The following is a 20,516-nucleotide window of genomic DNA, read 5'->3' as shown; positions in this document are numbered from 1 at the left end:
TGAGTTATTGCTAATTCGCTATTTGAAAATTAAGTGAATTGCTTTTAAAGTTGTCTCAAGCCTCTGTGTTTCAAGCTCTCCTAATATCAGGTCCCTCAAAATTTGCCGCTCTAATCCAGACCTATTTACAAATCCGCCCCTAGAAGGCCGCGAAAAGGAGATGCGGTGCAATTATTCGCACTGTAGCTGGGCGATTCCTTCCAGCTTACTTTAACGCGTTGAATGCCATGGGGGTCACCGGTGACCGGCACTCAATTTGGCGGTAGAGCTACTCCACGTCAAAATGGAGGGGTGAAAAATTTAGTTTCACCGATTTTCTTCAAAGTTACAGCATTTCGGCTGACGCGGCATCACTTAAACTGTAATATCTCGGTCATTTTTTAAGATAATGCCACCGTTTTGGGTTCATTTTAAAGCTGAAGGAATGCTTTCTCAAACGGTGTATAGAATGTTTTGGAAACGATGGGTTAAAACAAATTTTTCTTTCAGTGTTTTCGGTATTCTCGAAAAAAATAGTAGGAATATCTGCTCACCATATAAAAGATTAGCAATAGTAGGTAGCAGATATTCCTACTACTTTTCTCGAGAATGCTGAAAGCACTGAAAGAAAAAATTGTTTTGAAAACGCGTGCGTGCAGACTGACCATGGGATCCGTGCAGTTCCAAGCGTTGTGCACTATCGTAAGTTTTATATTTTTGTTAACTGTTCCCAAAATCTCTTCACTTTTTTGAAAAAGGCATTTATTAGTTGAAGACTTAACGAATCGAATGGTATTTTTTTTTCAAGCCGGACCTTGGTGGGAACGACGTCAAATCGCGATTTGAAACTTTGGCATCGATTACTGTTAAGTTTATTAACAATAAACAAAATATTATATATGCCGTTTGAGAAAGCATTCCTTCAGCTTTAAAATGAACCCAAGACGGTGGCGTTATCTTTAAAAATGACCGAGATATTACTGTTTAAGTGATGACGCGTCAGCTGATTTTCTTTCAATTTTCGAAACTGTAACATTAAATATTTCGGAAAGTATTTGACATAGGCCGTTGAAATTCAGTATACTTTCTTTTTAATTTTCAAGAGAATCGGTGAAACTAAATTTTCACCTATTCGTTTTGACGTGGAATAGCTCGGTAGCGCCGTGGGGGCGCCACTGGCGACCAGCGACCCCAAGTAAAATAAATTCATTAAACATGATTGTACACCTCAACTTAACTGTTGTAGATAATATTTCTACATAATATGTATCACACAATAAAAAATTCATGTTGGCGCCACGAGCAATCCATGTAAAATTAGCGTAGCCACGTAAAATTCAACGTGATAAACGATTTTCCTGGTATTTCAGGGGATCTTGGTGCATGTTGAAATGTCTAAAACGATGAAAATGGAATATATGTGTAGACCTCGAATCTTTTATTCACTGGCTTCTTCTAAATTTACTAAGCCTGTGCCATTTCAGTTCTGCAATAGAAAATAGGGGACGCAACTGCAAGTAAGAATACTTGATTGCAATACTGAACCTGAAATGTATTTCAGTCACATTCAACGTGGCACTATCGTTTACTAAAAATATTCTCTCCGTTTTCGTTTCCTTTCATCGATCATCCGGATTACCCACATTGGTAACATTAATTTTAAACCGATTTTGATGAGCTTTGGCATGGTGGATCTGTGTCGAAAATAATTAAATAGGTGCCTTAATAATAAAGATATTTACATGGAAATTATTAAAAATTTCATAGTGGCCGTGGAGTTTTAGTGGGTAAAAATCCTACACTACCCTGGCGTCCCCGGGGATTCCCCTCTGAAGGATTCGGGGTGCCTTTTGAAAATGTCTCCACGTTAAAAAAAACTTTATAAATTTTTTTTATAAATTATTATTTTTATAATTTCGTTTTTTAACTTGGGGAAATCTTTAAAAGGCACCCCGACTACTTCAGAGGGGATTCCCCCAGGGGCGCCAGGGTAGTGTGGGATTTTTAAACCCATTAAAACCCCACGGCCACTATGAAATTTTTAATAATTTACATGTAAATATCTCTATTATTAAGGCCCATTGACAGAAACGCTCGGACACCTATTTAATTATTTTCGACACAGATCCATCGTGCCAAGGCTCATCAAAATCGGTGTCTACCTCATGGTGTCCTCCCCTTGTCAGTTCAAGGAGTGCTGTATTTTAATCTCTTCCTATCTGCACAGTAAACGATCCCATTTCTCCCGTGCCACGTTACGCCAGAGCTTCCAAATTTTCTCGACTTTTAAGTTCACTTTTTTCTTCCGGCAAAAAGAATTCTTAGAAAGCTGCACACTCACTTCTCAAGGTTCAGTACCAGTCTCTATTCACTCGAGTACAAGTACAATCTCAATTTCATTTTAATCCAATTTCAATTCTAAGCAGTTCCCTTCTTCTAGCTCCAATTTATCACGATGCCTAAAGTCCATCCGCCTAATCAGGTGTACTTTGCAATTCAATTCTTAGTGCAGTTTAGTCATACTTCGTTACTAGTTAAGTATCAAATTGGTACCAATTGAGATTCCATATATGTATGCAGTAGATACCAATTCTACTTCAATTATACTTCGTTACAAGTTCAGTACGAAGATGGTACCAGTTTGGGCTTCGCACAGTACCAATTATAATTCCTACACCTTCACTACTAATTGAGGACCTGGCAGCAAGAGTGGTGCAACTCCATTTTTTACAGATTTTGAGTTATGACGTATGATATACGTAAAAAAATTCTAAATAGTTTGGCGCACGTTCGATGCAAATCCGATAACAATTGAGCGATTTATTGCAAATTTTGAACCTGTACCCATTACTCTTTTATGCAATATTTTTGTTTTGGGCAGCTCCAGATTTGAAAAAAAATCGCCAAAAATAGATATAAAACCTTATCAACTCAATAACGTGTTCTCTTTACAATGTTAAGTCAAAGCAATAATTTTATAAACAGTTTTTTCTAATTTACTCGAAGTTGGTAAATATGGAGCTGCAACCCTCTTGCTCTAAGGTCCCCAATTCAAAATACCAGTTATACTTCAATACGATATTAAAACTCTGGCTGTTAAAGGCGGATTCACACGTATCTTTATGTCCCCGGTCAAAAAATCAATTTCTTTGCATATTTTCATGAACAACATTTCAAAAATGTTATAGCCAGTTCAGGGGTGTTAACTGTGTGACGGAAGAATTCGAGATTTTCATAAAAAAAATTAAGAAGTCACCGGATTTTGGTAGCACACAAACAATGATGGTGCGCTACCAAAATCCGGCGACTTCTTAATTTTTTAATGAAAATCTCGCATTTTTACAGACCCTATCAGAGGTTTGCGCCGAAATGACACATGTTCTACACATCCTGTAATTTTTTCCAAGTCGATCTGAACCTCAATTCGCTCGCAATCAGGAAAAAATGAAGAGAAAAAAATATTCGAGAAAAACGCGTTTAAAGTTTCTGGGCAAAGGCGACGCTATAGGTTGCCGCTTCACGTTTTTAGCTGCCAAATCAACAATTTTGCAAATTTTACTATAAACCAAGCGGCATTTTATTGAGAAAAGATAGTACTTTCGGAAAATGCAGTAAAAGAATCGATTCTTCGACTGCCTAGCCCCCTTAAAGTTTCTGAGCAAAGGTGACGTTATAGGTTGTCGCTTGACGTTTTTAGCTGCCAAGTCTGCAATTTTGCGAATTTTACTATATACCAAGCGGCATTGCATTCAGAAAAGATAGTACTTTCGGAAAATGCAATAAAAAAAAAATCGATTTTTCGACTGCCTAGTCCCCCTAAGACCCTCATCCCTTCATCCCTCGCGTCCGCTGGCATGTACAACTATTGCGGAGCGCATCTTCCATTCCACGTAGACTGGTTGGACGAACGCGTGGAGCAGGAGTTTCAAGCATTACGTATTGACGTGTCTGGTCGGTTTCGTAGGCGAGGAGGAAAGAAATAAGAAAGAAGACGAAAGAAAAGAGAAGAAAGTCGCTGGGTCGGAAAGAATCTTCCGTAGTGCAGCCACGTAGCCGCCGTTTGTCGATCGTACCGCAATAATTCCTTATTGCTCCTCCAACCCCTAACCTGACCCTAACCCTAACCCCCACCCTCAACCCCGCCACCCCTTTCCACCCCACCCGTCGGCCTCTTTCGCTGGTCCTCCTAGGTTTCGCCGTTTCCTCGAGCGTCGAGCGCTCGCTCCTTTCATCGTCCTCCACTTCCGGCAAGAATTTTCGGAGATTAATAGGGAACTATTAAATCCAGCGCGGCGCTCGGTCAAACAGACCGATAACCCGATCCCTATCGGCGAGTAACGAGCGAGTAATTGCCGCTGCGATGCCTTTTATCGGGCTATTTTGCGTTCCATTGTGTTTGCTGATCGTTTGTGTTCGCGGAGCGGGCGGGGGGGGATCGGTTCTACATTCAAAAGCAACCATTTAACGCGCGTTTAAAACACTTGGAATTTGCATAAGGGTGCGATGCACAGGATGTACTGACTCAATCGACTGCGGCAAGCGTAGATAAATTTTAACTTTAAAATATATAGGTCATTTTTTTACTGACCAAATTCAGTCTTAAGGCGGCCACACACGTTGCGGTGGGCCTGTCCGTTTGGCCTGCGTGGCCGCCTTAACAAGCAGGGGTTCCCAGGTGTCCGCCTCCGATTGCTTTGATTTTTGGATATGTTTTAGACGAGCGAAAAATAAGATGTACGTGTTTTTTTATAGCGGCCCGTTTTCATATTTAGGGGGTGAAACTACCCCTCAAAGTTATAAGATTTTCAGGTGTTCGTCTCCGATTGCTTTGGTTTTTGGATATGTACTGAAGGATCGAAAAATATTAAATACGTGTCTTTTTATTTTGGCCGGTTTGCATGTTTAGGGGGTGAAACCGCTCTTCAAATTCTATAAGAATAGGTGGCGGCCGCCTCTGATTGCTATGGTTTATTAAGAATTTGATGAATTTTTGGACACGTTTCAACTCTCGTAAATGCGTATTTAAACAATTGTGGGTAGTTCACCCTCTAATAAGGGTGATTGATGACAAGAACATCATCCGTACAGCAAATTATGACGCAAATGAAATTTATGTGAAGTTTTACTCAACACAATTGTGTACCCCTTATGAACTTTGAGGGGTGGTTTCACACCCTCTAAAGATGCAAACGGGCGAAAATAAAAAGACACTTGTTTCTTATTTTTCGGTCCCCTAAAGCATATCCAAAAACCAAAGCAATCGGAGGCGATCGCCACCTATTCTTATGGAATTTGAGGGGTGGTTTCACCCCCTAAACATTCAAGCAGGCCAAAATAAAAAGACACGTGTTTCTTATTTTTCGGTCCTTTAAGACACATCCAAAAACCAAAGCAATCGGAGACGAACACCTGAAAATCTGATAATTTTGAGGGGTGGTTTCACCCCCTAAATATGAAAAAGGCCACTATAAAAAACCGTACATCTTATTTTTCGGTCCACTAAAACATATGCAAAATTCAAAGCAATCGGAGGAGGACACCTGGGAATCTTCCCTTGTAAGGCGGTGAAATTGGCCCCGGAAAACTGTAAGCACTGTAATTCACCAAATGATAGTTCAAATTAAAAGAAGTAACTTTTTCCCGCAAACCTTTTTTCTATCTCTTACACATCGCGAATAATAACGTAAAAGCAGAACATTTTGAGCGGTCAATTCCACAGTCTTAGAGTGAATTTGGGCAGCAAAAAAAATGCATTGTCATCAGAAGGGCATCCCCTACATATTCAGAAAGTTTCATAATTTTTTGAATCTCCAGTTACGGAATGACCTTCCCTCGTCAAAAGTATGAGGGATGAAACTTTGTAAGCCTTCAAAATGGTAGATAACTCCTACGAAAAAAAACTCGTAGGAAGTTTTTTTGTAGAGAATTTACTGAGCTACAAAATTCATAATACCTATTTTTGTCGTTGATCTGGTTGGAATATTTGTGAAAAACTGTTTTTTTTTATCTTTGACCCTCCGTAAAATTTTTAGCAGCGTTCACATCGATGATGACTTTCGACACACTGTTTAAATAAAGGCCCATACAACAACTCAGCTTTAGATCATAATTTCAATGAATTATAGCGGTGATAACGAGGGATCTTTCAGATCTAGGTAATTAAATAATGACGCGCGTATTAATCGAATGTTTCTGTAAAGTTCTTGCAACAAATCTACAAGGTGGTTCGCGAGTGAAGCTTACGATCACGTAGCTGACCTTATGTGACGGGTCGCAGAGCCATTTTTCGCATCGTAATCGAATTATCCCGGCTCGTTAAAGGGCTAGTGATTATTCGTGGCGATCTAAGTGACCGAGAAATGACTCCAATTGACCGTAGGCGAAAATTCCCGTTAACCTCCCCCGCGCGCCGAGGCACGTCGCCAATGACGCTAAATACGGAGAACAGGTCGGCTGACATTGAATATAAATCGACCACTTAACATCGTACTCGGCGGGTACCGTTTACGAGCACCATTCTCACGTTTTTCTTGTGCTTTGTAATATGCAGAAGATATCTCCAGCCTGCAGTCATATACGACGCGACCAGTGTCACGTGACGCCCCTGCGTTCAGTACGTGCCCTACACGTGACACGTCGACGTGCGCAGCATATGGCGCACTGGCAAGTACTTACGTTTTCGGAACGAAACTTGTGGGGGACATACATCGCAAATTGCATAACTCTGCGGCGTATTAACACTATTCCTACCGACACTTTACGTGTACCTATTCCTACCTAGACCGGTAAAATGACCGATCTTTAGCGCAACTTATATTTTTTAATATAGAATGAAGATGATAGTCAATTTGACAGTATAAAAATATAGTTTCTTTTGTTCAGAAGTATGTTATGTACATACGTATATTTGAGGAGAAGTGAAGTTTAAAGGCGATTCAATTACGTTGCATATAGGAAATTCTAATCGAAATTTTAAAAACGGTCATTTCACCGGTCGTGGTAGGATTAGTGTTAACGTAAAAGGAACTGCGGTCGAGCATTTGCAGATTCCAGTACAATTGAATTTTGAAAAGTTTCCTACCAATGAGTAGCTAACTTGAATGGTGACGAGTAGTTCGGGTTCTAAATCTCAGCACTGTCGAAATCGCAAGATGGTACACGATACGGTATTTTTTAAGACTTTAATATTTCTTATCATATTCTGAATTTGCGACAATCGAGAGACCGGAGAAGAAATTGTGCTAAGCACTTTTAAATTTGAAGCACGCATCTGGCATTTCGGTAGAAACCTTGATGTCTAAACAATAATATGACGACTTAAGGGGGGATTCTCGACTAACAGCCCCAAAAGTAACTGATATTTAAGAATATTTTTTGAAAAAACTGTTGGTCATATTGGGTTAATCTCTTTTGGGATATAAGGAGGCATCTTTAAACTTGCAGAAAATATTTTTTTTATGTCGTTCTTTTCTTCTGTTATTTATTAATTATTGTGGAATCTTGTCCACCTCCTCGACATGTAACTCCTGTTGGTGGGATGTGTAGCACCTATCACAGGCAACTGATTGCTAACAAAATAGAAGTTTCTTGAAATTAGATAGTTCAGCTGAGATTGATCCACTTTAAAGAGAAATTAAGAAAAATTGAAAGAGTTATAGCGTTTGAAAGAAAAAAATAAGTTTTTTCCTTAGACAAATTTTTCATATTCTTTATATCGACGAAAAGAGTGTTATAAATAAAAACTAACATTAAAATTTTAGGTCCAGTCCTAGCGTTAATTATTTAACTTCAAGAGAATTTTCCTTTTTTCGCAATCAGATGACTGTGACAGGTGCTACACCGGAGGTCAACATCGTCGAAGAGGTTAACACGATTCCATAATAATTAATAAATAATAAGAAGGATCGACATAAAAAAAATATTTTCTATAAGTTTAAAGATGCCTCCTTTTATCGCAAAAGAGTTTAATGCAATATAAACAATAGTTTTTATAAAAAAAATCAAATTTCGGAGGCTGTTACACGAGAATCCTCCCTTAAGGTGAGGTGAAATGTAGCTAACGATTAAAGTACCTATTTGACATCACCATGTACAATAAGTGATAAAAGTCTACATAGAGCCTGCAAATTTTTAATACCTACTATATAAACATATAGTTGGTGTGTAATATGGTGCATATTCTATAATAATTTTATACCCAGGAAAAGGGTGGAGTTTTAACACTTACGTTTAAGGTCAAAGAATATTATACCATGCAGTTGACGACTCACCTGTAACAGAAAAGAAAAGTTCTCGTTAGAAAATAAGAATGGAGTATCCAAAAAATGTTTTATTACTATTGCCTCGTGATGAGGAAAATATTGTTTCAAAAGTATCACATTATGAAATTTTTAGGCACCCTATAAAGCTCTAAATTAACAAAATATGTGTTGCAATTAGCAAGCACAAAATGCGTGACTATACCATCTTTATTATTGCGGGTATTAAAAGACTGGATTTAAATTCTTCTTTTGGGATCAATTTCAGCCTCTTATGTGAATGTTTACATGTTTTCCGCTCGTCTCTTAATAGTTATTTAGATGCAACCGGTTCAGGAAGCATGTTGCAAAATATGTATTCGTGCATAAAGCAAAAGGATTTCGACCATTTCCATGTTACGATCGATGCTGGATTAACCAATAAGGAAAATAAGCACGTGCTTAGGGTATTAGGAGAAAGGGGCCATCATAGAAATTTTCTGAGTTCTAAAATCTAACTTTTGGTAGATACACTTTTTAGCCAATTTATCGGAAATGCTTAAGAAATCGTACATTGCCGTTGAAGTGATTACTCGGTATAAGGAGGGCCGCAAAATCTTTTAAATGCTTAGGGCCTGTAAAGGTCTTACTCCGGCCCTGGTTACGATATTATGTATGTAGGTAATTGTAACTACATGCGTCACTCGGGGGACGTTTGTTGCAGAGAGCAAAGAAATGAGTTACACCGAATATAATTATAACAAAATTTGTAAAGAATTAAAATCGACTTAAAAATAAATAAAAATGCACAAAAAAAGAAAAAATAGTTTTTTACCCTCATTTAATCTACGACTCTCGATTTCTTTTATATCGGCGCCTCGTCATTTGCACTGTGTAAGTTTGGCGCCATTTTAAAAAAAATTGAGAATCGTAGATCAAATAAGGGAAAAAGTTATTTCTTACTTTTTAGTTATTTAAGTTATGTAACTACATTTGTTTAAAAAGAATATGAATATTGATACAGTGTAGGATGGGACCACCGGGGCATCGCCCTCTTTCGAATAAAAAAAAGATCATTAAAATCGGTCCATATGCTGAGGAGTTATGCGCGGACAATCATAAAAAAAAATCGGGTAGGTTGTGTCGGGGACACAAACCGCAGTTTTTTGGCGTGAATACTCGGATATTGAAGAAGTAAGCTTGATATTAATATTCAAGTATAATTTGGATATACTTCCGAATGGCCCCAGTGGCCGATCGACACGAGGTTTGAGGGGCGAGGTGGGGAGGGGGACCCTAAATCTAAAATTGTAGTTTCGGGTATTTATTAGTTTCCGAAATATTAATAAAAAATGATTGTTATTTTTTTTAAATCTATTTTTTTTAACTGTGTGGACGTAGCCTTAACGGGGATCCATCCTGCACCCCCCCAATTCGTTCTACAGACAGTTGGACGCGTTCCCCTTACCTCCATGCGCCCCTCAGACGCCTAAAAAGCACGCCGTATTTAGCTGAAATTCAGAGCCAATTTTCTCTAAAACGAAGCGCGATATTACGAAATTATATTCTATATTTTCGTCTTATTTCGGCCCATAGAATCATCCCCCTAGAGTTTGACTATCAATAGAGTAATAAGTATCCACTCTGTATAATAGGATGGATCGTATCCGCAAGTTTCGGTTTCAAATCTCCAAAATCACATCGGTTCGCTACCACGATTTACAGGCCCCTCCACGCTCATCGAGACCCAACCAATACTGAAGGCTGAATCAGACACGTCGAGTAATTTCGTCGAGTAGCGAGTAATTTAGTAATTTTTCGTGCGTGAACACTACAATTTAGTAAAACAATGGTAAATTACTAAATTACTCGCTACTCGACTAAATTAACCGACGTCTGTTCCAGCCTTTATTTCCGGAACGAGTTGAAAAGTGGAATGCGTTATGTCGGAATAAGTCAACAGACATACTAAAAGCTTTTTATTAGTATCTCGGAAACTAATAAATTCCCGAAGCAACGATTTTAGATTTAGGGTCCACACACCCTCCCCACCCTTCCCTTCAAACTTCATATCAATCGGCCACTGGGGCCATGTGGAAGTACAGCCGAAAATTTTATTGAATATAGCCCTGTGATAGCTAAAGTATGAAGCGAATGGCATGCAAGATACATCTAAGTAGATTTCTAGCGAATGAAATATCAATGCTAGTTTGAATCCCGTGATATCAATGACGAAGCCGAAATGTATGGCTCACACCGCTGAATGTTATTGTTTGCACAGAAACTAATCGATTTTGCGGGCGAAACACGTCCACCGTAACCACTGCCTTTCTCGCTTTTTTCTTGCCGAAGGCTGTTTCGCAGTTGCTGCTTTGTCTCGCTCTGTCTTTCGGGCGCGTGATATTCCGTCCTTTGCGTGCGCGACGGAGTACATGGCATCCGAGGGACGGAGCGAGACGGGGTGTCAGCGCGTCTTCTGTTTCGTGCCGTTTCTCGCTCGCGCTCGGCCAAACCTAGTTTTTAACGTTTAAATTCTATACTTTTGCGGACTCCCTACCCACGCTTAGAGCAGTTACGCACTCGGTCCGAAGGTAATCTCAGGCACGGGCATCCTTTGTCTACTCGGCGCTATATTTATTGTTTGGATGTTGTTTTTAGTTTCGAAGTTATAAGACGAAACATTTTCTCCCGTTTTCGTCGTCCTTTTCGTAACGCTCGACTTTCCGGGCATGCCTCCTGTTAGAAAATCCGACACTATTCGACGAACGATGGCAGCCGAATGCGACTGTTTATCCAAAAGGCGAGCACGGCGACGCCGAGTCAGGACAACGCGATGCCAGGCCCGTCATAAATTAGATAGGGCCTTAAGGAGATGTCAATGGCGTCAACGCAAGGATCTCCCGCTCAAGAACAGCCAGTCTTGTACAGACCACGACTCGAGACACGTTCTATCCAACCCACACCGAACTCGTCAAAATATATGTTTTTCAACTTATTCTGTTTTCCACATTGATTACGAATTCTTACACCCCCCAGTACTGTATCGATTTTAAGGACGTATTCGCGTCAAAACGTACATACGGGTCGAAGCTATAACCTCCTCCTTTTTGAAGTCGGTTAAAGAGCCTGGTCCATGCGATTAAACCGAATTAATTCGAGGCAGAAAATGTGAATCGCTCAATGAAGGCAGGAAATAATTAAGGTTATCGAGTTACTGGATTCATGCTGTAGATATTCTTAAACCCGGCAAGTCGTTGAGACAAAGGCGACACGTAAACGCCTACGTGAACCGTTCTTATTGTTAGTGATACTGGGCGTAGATACAAAAAGCATTCCTCGAATCGAGATATCTTATCGACCAAGAGTGACAGAACTTAATCGCGTAAAACATTATGACCGTCACTTTTCCAGGCAGAACTGAATGTTAATCGATAATTTTCTTGATAAGTGCTTTTTAAATCTCGGGGTTCGTAAGATAATATAAAAAAAAACTTTATCCTCTTTTCCGATTGCTAATCCTTCGATGCGCATTCCGAAGTATACAGAAACTTACAGGTTTATTAAAATAAAACTAACAACTTCAATCATCTAGATTAAGCGGAACATTTATATAGAATTTTATTTTAGAAAATAGGGGAGCCCGATGAGACCACACGTCGCAAATGGCGGTGCAGGTCTCCGTCGTGAAATCACAGTATTTTTATTATCGTTTAGCTTTGAAACATTCTTTTAATCACCACTGTATACCTACACTGCATTCCACATTAGAGCATACCTGTTTCGCGCAGGCACAACCCTCGGGAGGCGTTGCTGCGCCCGACTCCAGACTTAAGGGGGTATACCCGTTTGAACCCTCGGAAAATGTATACATTTTGTGGATTTTTTTACAAGTCAACGGTTTGATGCAGATTTCCCGTTTTTTAACTATGTTTACATAGTATTATGAACTACTTATAAAAAAAGTTTCAGTTAAAAAACTATTGTTTTTCGGAAGTTACGGATACATGTCCGAAAGTCTCTCGATTTTAGACGGCTAAACGGTGGCCCTAAAAACTCGCGCTACGTTCAACCAATTTACTTCCAATTTTGCATGCAGAATCATAATAAGATTCCGCATCGTCCAACGAAGGCTTTTTTTATTTCGATTCCCCGTTTATTATTTATAAAGGAAAAAGGTGGATTTTTCTCTTAGAAAAATTTAACTTTACCTTTGATCTCTCACCATTTCTTTATTTTTCAAAATTTTCAAAATCGCCTTCGTTGGACGATGTGGAATCTTATTATGATTCTGCATGCAAAATTTGAAGTAAATTGGTTGAACGTAGCGCGAGTTTTTAGGGCCACCGTTTAACCGTCTAAAATCGAGAGACTTTCGGACATGTATCCGTAACTTCCGAAAAACAATAATTTTTTAACTGATACTTTTTTTATAAGTAGTTCATAATACTATGTAAACATAGTTAAAAAACGGGAAATCTGCATCAAACCGTTGACTTGTAAAAAAATCCACAAAATGTATACATTTTCCGAGGGTTCAAACGGGTATACCCCCTTAACCGCCTATGTTTTTCTCCGTCGCACGACCCTCTACTCTCTCTATAAATTTAAATTTCTCTCTTAAACTTCGATAATATTTTTTCGAGAAGCCGGAAAGGGCTGAAGTTTCATGACATCTCTAAATTTTTGGTCCAGATTATATAGACCAAATTTCAGAAAAATATCTCAACCCCCTTCCGAAATAGGGGGTCGAGTCGAGGGTTGCATCCACAACAGCGGCATAGGCACAATGGCGCCCCTATATATTTTTTATGAAGATAATGCAAGAAAAATATAATGCAATTTTTTTTATGATAATGTTATTTTATTATAAAAAAGTAAAAAAAGAATAGATAATTTACATTATGAAATAAAATTTGGGAAATTTTTTATTGATTTTCATTGAGTCTAAATGTTATTAATTTATCGTACAAATTATACCGACAGTGAGAATATTCATATAAAATATGCGAGGGTGCAATTGTGCCTCTGCCGTCTGTTAACGTTGTAAAATTGTGCCGTCTGACGAGGGTTAAAATAAGTAAAAAAATATGTAAGTATTAATTTTTACAATACGAGGATTCGTACCTCCAAAGTTGGCTGTGGATATTCCTTTAACACACGTGCACTTAACTATGCCTAGCGAAACGTTTAAATTAACACCTTTAATCACTAATACTACGATTACAAACGTATTTCATTTTACACACACCCATGCTAACTATAAGCTACTGCCACCACCATGTTTCACGACTGGACGTTAATTTTTCATTTCCATTTGTCAATTAAATTTCCTCCACATGGAAACTTCACTATCTGGCTCGAAACCACTGAATTTGCTCTTAAACTGTCATACATAAATGAATAAAAATATTATATGCTACACCCGGTATTAATACTATCGTTGACACAGTGTAGGATGAAAGAGTTACAAATATTGTCTACGGAAAAGTTTTGGAGACACTGCTGATTCATCATAGTCCACATTGTGTCGCTAGGTAAAATACACCTGGTATATACATTCTCAGCGAGTGTATTTCAGTCGTTGGAATTGTAGACAATAAAGTCGCGAATATTAGCAGTTGGAATTACTAGTTAGGATTACGGCGCATATAACGCAGCTCGTCGCGATGAAATAGATTTTACTTGCTTCCTGCGGACCGCCCGTATTTTCGTAAAATAAATTTCCCCCCTAATCCTGCCAGAGGTACGTCCGTGTTTCCTGACTTTTCCTTCTCCTCGGTTTCGCTTACGCCAGACTTACACGCCTCGCATAAACCAGAACGCTCGAGAAATTCTGCAACGACACACTAATATCTAAAAGTATAATACATAATTCGATAAGGAAGTGTATCTGACAACGTAATCAGGAAAAGCCTCTTTTTTTAAAATAGGAGTTTGAGATAATAACCAATATGGACGTTTTAGTGTGATTGTGTGTGCTTTCGGGAATAGAGAGTATTCGAATAGTATGCCGTGAATTATAAATCTAGTTCTTTACGTTCATTTGTCAGGGTGAAATCTTGTAAGCTAATTTTGACCCACTTCACATCATACTATTCGAATAATAACATTCGAATACTTGTAAAATATTCGAAGTTTATTCGTAGCATTCGAATACTTGTAAAATATTCGAATATTAAATTATTCGAATAGTCCTAGCCCTAGTAGAAATGCGGACATGGCGGTGATTCAGTTGACCCTAAACCTAATCACCTGTTTTCTACTTAAAACAATTAAATATAGTAAAAACATCTACATTCAGAGCACAATACGGTATCTGTTTTTGTTATTAAATAAGAACTTTTACTGCAAAAACTATTTTCTGCCCAATTATCGAATACCAATAGTGACGCAGTTCCTTAGTACAACCCGCTAAAACACTGTCGAAGAATGACGAGTCTCTCATTTTAAAAGTTTTTCGTTGCTTATGCTGCACTTTGATTAGCTCCAAGCTCGTGCGACACTCGCGTAAATGTTCAAATAATTTAGAATTATTTTGTCGCAACTATAGTACAAACGTAACGCTTATAATAATAAGAGAAATACAAAATAAGCAGAAATGGGGACATGAGCAGAAATTGGGACATTCACATTATATTGACGTTGTATACGTTAACTATTTGTTCTGCTCGGAACTTTTTATATACAAGTTTTGTTTGAAAAATTGTATCAACCTTCTGTTGCATAAGTCAGGGTTGACTAACTGGTGGCTCGCGAGCCACCAGGGGGCTCCCCCGCTTTGCTGCTACGCTGAACGGCCCCCCTTCATACCGACCAAACTCTAACCATCATAGTCGGTTCCTCCTTCTTTCCTTCTCTTCTTGACTGCGATCGTCAGAGTCTCGGAGGTATGGAGGGGGCCTTTCAGCTGGGCAGCAAGGCGGGGGTGCCCCCGGTGGCTCGCGAGCCATCAGTTAGTCAACCCTGGTATACGTAATACACTTCAGCGTCATTTCCACTTAATTGCTGCTAAAAACAGGACACATTGTTATTTCTGACCTTCGACATATTGATCTACCGTTGTTCCATGGCTTTTCAGAATTTTTCAAGCGCTACAGTTAGAATCCTGATATTTTTGACAAACGATCTTACCGTAGCTACATATGTATAAAGGTATTCTAAAAGCTTTGAAATATCGTATCGCAACCTGCACATTTCAATTTCTGATCGCAAGCTTCCGAATAATTTCGTGATTCATTGTACCTACGCCCCAACCCCTACCCCTCTCAAAAAAAAAAAGAAAAAAGATTGCAGACTACGATAGCGTTTCGTTGTTCGATACATTATCGGAGCAAGAGAGCACTTTTATACCAGGCGAAATTGCGCAGTGCACGCTGGACTTCGCCATAAGCTTCGCCGCGTAATCCTGAAACATTTTATTGCGCGTGGGGACGATGCACGTCATGTACCGCATTGGTTTTAACAAGGACAGCATCGCCGTGACTGCCCCCGCCCCCCGGCCCTGTCTTTCAGCGATCGATAAAAATGCCGGGCGATTTATTGAAAGCGCCGGAACGAAGGAAATTAGTGAAAAATTCAAGAGTCACCGTTCAAAACAAATTCAGTTCGAATTCTGGCTTCGTTTTCACCTTCGAAGGGGGTGTAACTTCCTTCTTCCGTTGTTTGCATAACTACGTCTGAAGTTGAAGGGAGAGAATCAGTTTTGTAAGAACACTGGGCGAAGTTTATATTATCTATATTAGGATGCAGCGTATTCAGTCTTGAATCTTAATAAAAAATCTTGTTATTGGGTTGAATCCACATTCAAATGGAGTTATTTTTTCGGTTTTTGTTGATTATTTTTGTTAAAATGTTATTTAATAAAATTATTATTACTGGAATTATAATAAACACAAGATTAATAATTAATATAGAGATGATTATATATATTTTATTAAAATCTTTTAATTGGAAGTTAAATGTAATTTATTATAAGCTAACAGCATCTGGATCTATAAGTGAAGCTGGCATTTACTTTTACATTCAATCTCGTTTATTTATAAATGGATAGAAGGATTTATCTGACGCATAACGTTGAGATCGTAGAAATATTACCAGGTGCAGTTGTGCTACACTGCGTTCCACATTAGAGCGTACTCGTGTCGCGCAGGGATACACTGTTGATTGGTAGTAAACCGGCAGGGAAAGTGCCACGAGCAATCGCGACAGTGCTACGACCAATCGCGTGTGTCAGATGCGTGGGAGCTGCGCAGATCGGTCGCAAATCGGTAGGGGCGTTGGTACACTCTTATATGGAACGCAGTGTGGATGTACTTAGGAACTAAGGTCGGTATTCTCCCACTACACAGTTTGACTGCCTCGGTGCTCCTTTTCTCAACGTTTTGTGACTCGCTCTCGCCTTCGCAGAACAAGAGCAAATCAGAAGTGGTGGGGATAGCGCCGAGCTCCTGACGTGTAGGCCAAACCGAGTTCTTAGCGTAGAAATACACGCATCAGAATAGGTGTGCGTTAGCTCCGAAAAAATTCAGGAGCTTTATTGGTCAGAACACTGGTTCTTTCTCGATAGCTTCATCTCGTATTGGTCTACGCATAGCTTCGTAACGCACACAACTATTACGCTAAGAATAAATAACAGCCAAACGGCTAGGTTCAGGCAGAGCCGAGCAGCGTTCCCGTTTTTTTAATTATTACAGTAATAATTACTGTATCGTTGCATGTAATAAATTTTTAATTCTTTTTACGTCATTTTGAAATGCTAGTTTAAATTTTAATTTTTCCTACTATTTTTATGCCATTATGAAATTTCCTATAAAAACTTGACAGGTTTGGTACTTTCACCCTAACGTGCCCCAACATGCTTCCTAGCGGCGTTACTGTAGCATCGGAGAAAGGGTAGTAGGAATCGTCCCACCTTAGCTGAAGGCGTAGCGTTGGAGGGAGAACCGAAACATGTGTTTCAGGAGTGGTTTTCCCCTACTTGGGAAGGCCTGATCTAGGGCTAGGTGATTTCAAGACAGACTACCACCAACAGGAAGGTTTGAGTGTATAGGTAAGTACCGATTATTACCTCCATCAATATTCGCAAACCGAAACTAGTGAAGGTTCAAACGTTTCCATCGCAATTGATGATTATTCCCGATGGCAGCAATTAATATTTCTTTCCTCAGTGCAAGTGTGTACTCCTCAACAAAGAAGAACCCTCATCTTACGACCTGTGCAAAGTACAACTGTCAGTGGAACACAGCATCCTACACCGCAAGTACCCCTATAGACAAAAATACAACATAAGGCCCACCCTAGAGGACAATCTAAACGCCAAAGGATCAATAAAAAGACTATTGCATTACCTAAACCACATCAAACTATACAGCAAATTGTAAAGCAGACCCTAGGTCGTTAAGAACCCATACAAGTGGTTGACGCGATATTAAATAATAGAAAGCAAGAAAAAGTGTGTATTATTCTTACCAAAGGAATCTTGCATTAGATCAACGATTCAGCACGAAGAGGGCTATTGGCGAACCCAATACACCCCCTATGCGGGCACCTTTAAAATTACTGAATTTAATTCAACAAATCTCACTTAGCTGGTCTTATCAGTTTGCCATGTTACTATCCCACAGAACACGCGAAAACTGAACCTCTTTCTCATAGATGACGAGGAGTGTAAGTCTTCTAGGGGCTTCAGTGGCAGAGCACCAACTTGTTGGATAAAAACTGAAGAATAGCGACTCAAACTCGAATCCCTCGCATATTAAGCAACTACTTACTTTAGTCACTGCAGCTCGTACTCTCCTCGAATCCCCTTCTAACCTCTTCCTACCCTAACAGCTACCCCTCACTCTGTTGCTACGCGCAAAATGTTAAGTGACACGGAGTCAAGCGTCAACCCTCTTCAATTTCATTTTGCAACTTCGATTCGTCACAGTCCACGTGGAATTCCGAGTCTATCCGCCTGGAAGCGTGCAAAAGACTCGCGAGGGTACCCAGTACCCCGATACCCGATCAAGGATTACGAGCAATCACTGTCAGACTGCGTTTGTAACGCGTAAGTGCCTTTCCAGGCGCGTTCCAACAAGCGACGATGCAGTTACCATAAATATTCGAATCGTCGGTTGAACGTGTGGCCAAGACAAACATATTAGGGCCACTTACGTCACATTCGACCGTATTTATATTTTATCAGCTGTCGCCATCCGGCTGAGCCTCGCGGGTAACAGATAGTTTCCCGTGCTCACGACCGTAAACTCGCGTTAATTAGCCGGTTCGCCGGATTGACGGTCTACGCCAGGGGTTCTTAACCTTTTTCGTGCCACGGACCCCTTCTCAGGATACATGGTATCTTCAAATGCGGGGCACGAAAGACACACGATTACAGGGAGACAGAGCTATCGGAACATTGATGAAACAAATTTGTGATACCATACTGCATGTGCTTCTTTATTAATTCGCTAGATAAGGCAATCCATTTAAAATGGTGGCACGTTGAAGTCGGAGATTTATTTGCAGAGGTATCAGCTGTCTCGTTGCTCTGCTTGAATGAGATTGTGGAGCTTTTTACATAAGATAATTCCATGGCTCATGACTGCTATTTCAGATGTATTTATAGGTACCCCACTGGTGTAGTACCTATCACAGTCATCTGATTACAAAATAAATAGAAGTTTCTTAAAGCTAGATAGTTTACACTGGTATTGGTCCACTTTAACAAAAAAATAAATGAAAAGTTATAGCGTTTGAAAGAAAAAGTAAGTTTTTTTCTTAGACAAATTTTTCATATTATTCTTTATATCAACGAAAAAAGTATTATAAATAAAAACTAAAATTAATATTTTAGGTCCACATTAATATTTTAGTAGCATCAGCGTAAATTATCTAACTTTTAGAAAATTTTATTTTTTTCGCAATCAGATGACTGTGACAGATGCTAACACCTGACGCCAACATCGTCGAAGAGATTCGACAATAATTAATAAATAATAAGAAGGATCGACATAAAAAAAATTATTTTCTGGAAGTTTAAAGGTGCCTCCTTATATCCCAATAGAATTTAATGCAATATTAACAATAGTTTTTTTTTAAAAATCACAAATTTCGGGGGCTGTTACACGAGAATCCCCCCTAAGAACCCCTGGTCTACACCGAAAATGAGTACACCAGAAACGATAAACGTACGAGCGGCTAAGATCGTCCACGTGAATTCGAGGATGTGGCAATAAAAGTGAATTACCTCCTTGTGAAAATTATATTTCTTTAATTTTAGAGGCTTTAGTTTTCCTTGTGCGGCAACAGAAATTCGGTAGATTTGTGGTAACGAGGGAGTAATATTTCCGTTTCAGATTAGTGGTATCACCGATGCCAATATGAAAATATGTATCTTATGGTACTTCCGCTAAAGCTCTCAAGTACGTAAATTATCTGCTTGTGTTAATTCCTGTCGTAATTTGTAACTGAATTGTTAGAGCGTGGTTGTCGTGATTCTAAAAGCTAATCATTTTTAATTTGCAAAAGATAAACCCTACCATTTTCCGCGATCAGATTATAATACTATTTTAAACAGACAATACCGTTGCATTATTCTACCAATTTCCTCTCGTCTTTATGTATCCTCTTATCTTATGTATTTCCTCTTATCTTTTCCATTTACTTTTCCGGCACCAACGTGTTGCAATTCTCGCCCCATCTTCTTTCATAATCGCAGTAGATCACTTCGCAACATATTTTCACGATTCTGTCGCAAATTCTCATACCAAGATCCAGGGGTTCTACAGTAGAAAAAGACGCTGAGGCCACTAAACAGACTGTAGGGCAGCCACAAACATGTCGAGACATTCTAGTCTACCACAAAGAAGCTACAAAAGCTCTCCCTAAAGTCCTCAGACAAAAGAGGAGTAACAAAACAAGATCAATCTCAGGTAAAACCCACCGTATGAAGCCTAATATCCTCGGAAACTGTACAATACTGTCATTTGCCATTAAACGAAAAATTCCAATAATCCGAACAAGAACTGGTCATAGCAAGCAAGGGGCAGTCATAGCATTCGAAGAGGAAGGATCGACCGATACCTATACGAGACAATTGAGGAGTCCTTGTAGAAAGCACAGTAAATAACAAAATTAAAAAGAAAAAATTAACTACAAAAAGTTCTACGTGCTAATGGTGATATACTATAGTATAAAATTTGATTTTTGGCACTTACAGTGTTTTCTACAAGGACTCTTCAATTATTTAGTTGCGCGCAATGGAGGTCTCAAAGCACTGGTCCCAGAAGGAAATTTTTATTCAAATGTCTTCTCGTG

General features: G+C 39.2%; 1 protein-coding gene across 7 annotated transcripts in view; it reads right to left on the bottom strand.

Moving 5' to 3' along the window:
* The window catches only part of LOC143369134 (protein muscleblind-like), a 544,190-nt gene that overhangs the window by 348,184 nt on the left and 175,490 nt on the right, over positions 1-20,516 (bottom strand). Inside the window, exon 4 of one of the 7 annotated variants that reach the window (XM_076812638.1) lies at positions 8,174-8,249. The exons of the other annotated variants lie outside the window; for them this stretch is intronic. Within the exon in view, the coding sequence (XP_076668753.1) occupies positions 8,196-8,249 (54 nt within the window). The 3' untranslated portion in view covers positions 8,174-8,195. Of the gene's footprint in view, positions 1-8,173; positions 8,250-20,516 lie in introns of those variants that run through there. 7 annotated transcript variants of the gene reach the window in all.

This window comes from Andrena cerasifolii, chromosome 5, assembly GCF_050908995.1.
Source record: "Andrena cerasifolii isolate SP2316 chromosome 5, iyAndCera1_principal, whole genome shotgun sequence".
NCBI classification, from domain to species: domain Eukaryota; kingdom Metazoa; phylum Arthropoda; class Insecta; order Hymenoptera; family Andrenidae; genus Andrena; species Andrena cerasifolii.
The sequence above is the reverse complement of the archived record's forward strand: the minus strand, read 5'-3'. Positions and strand labels throughout refer to the sequence as shown.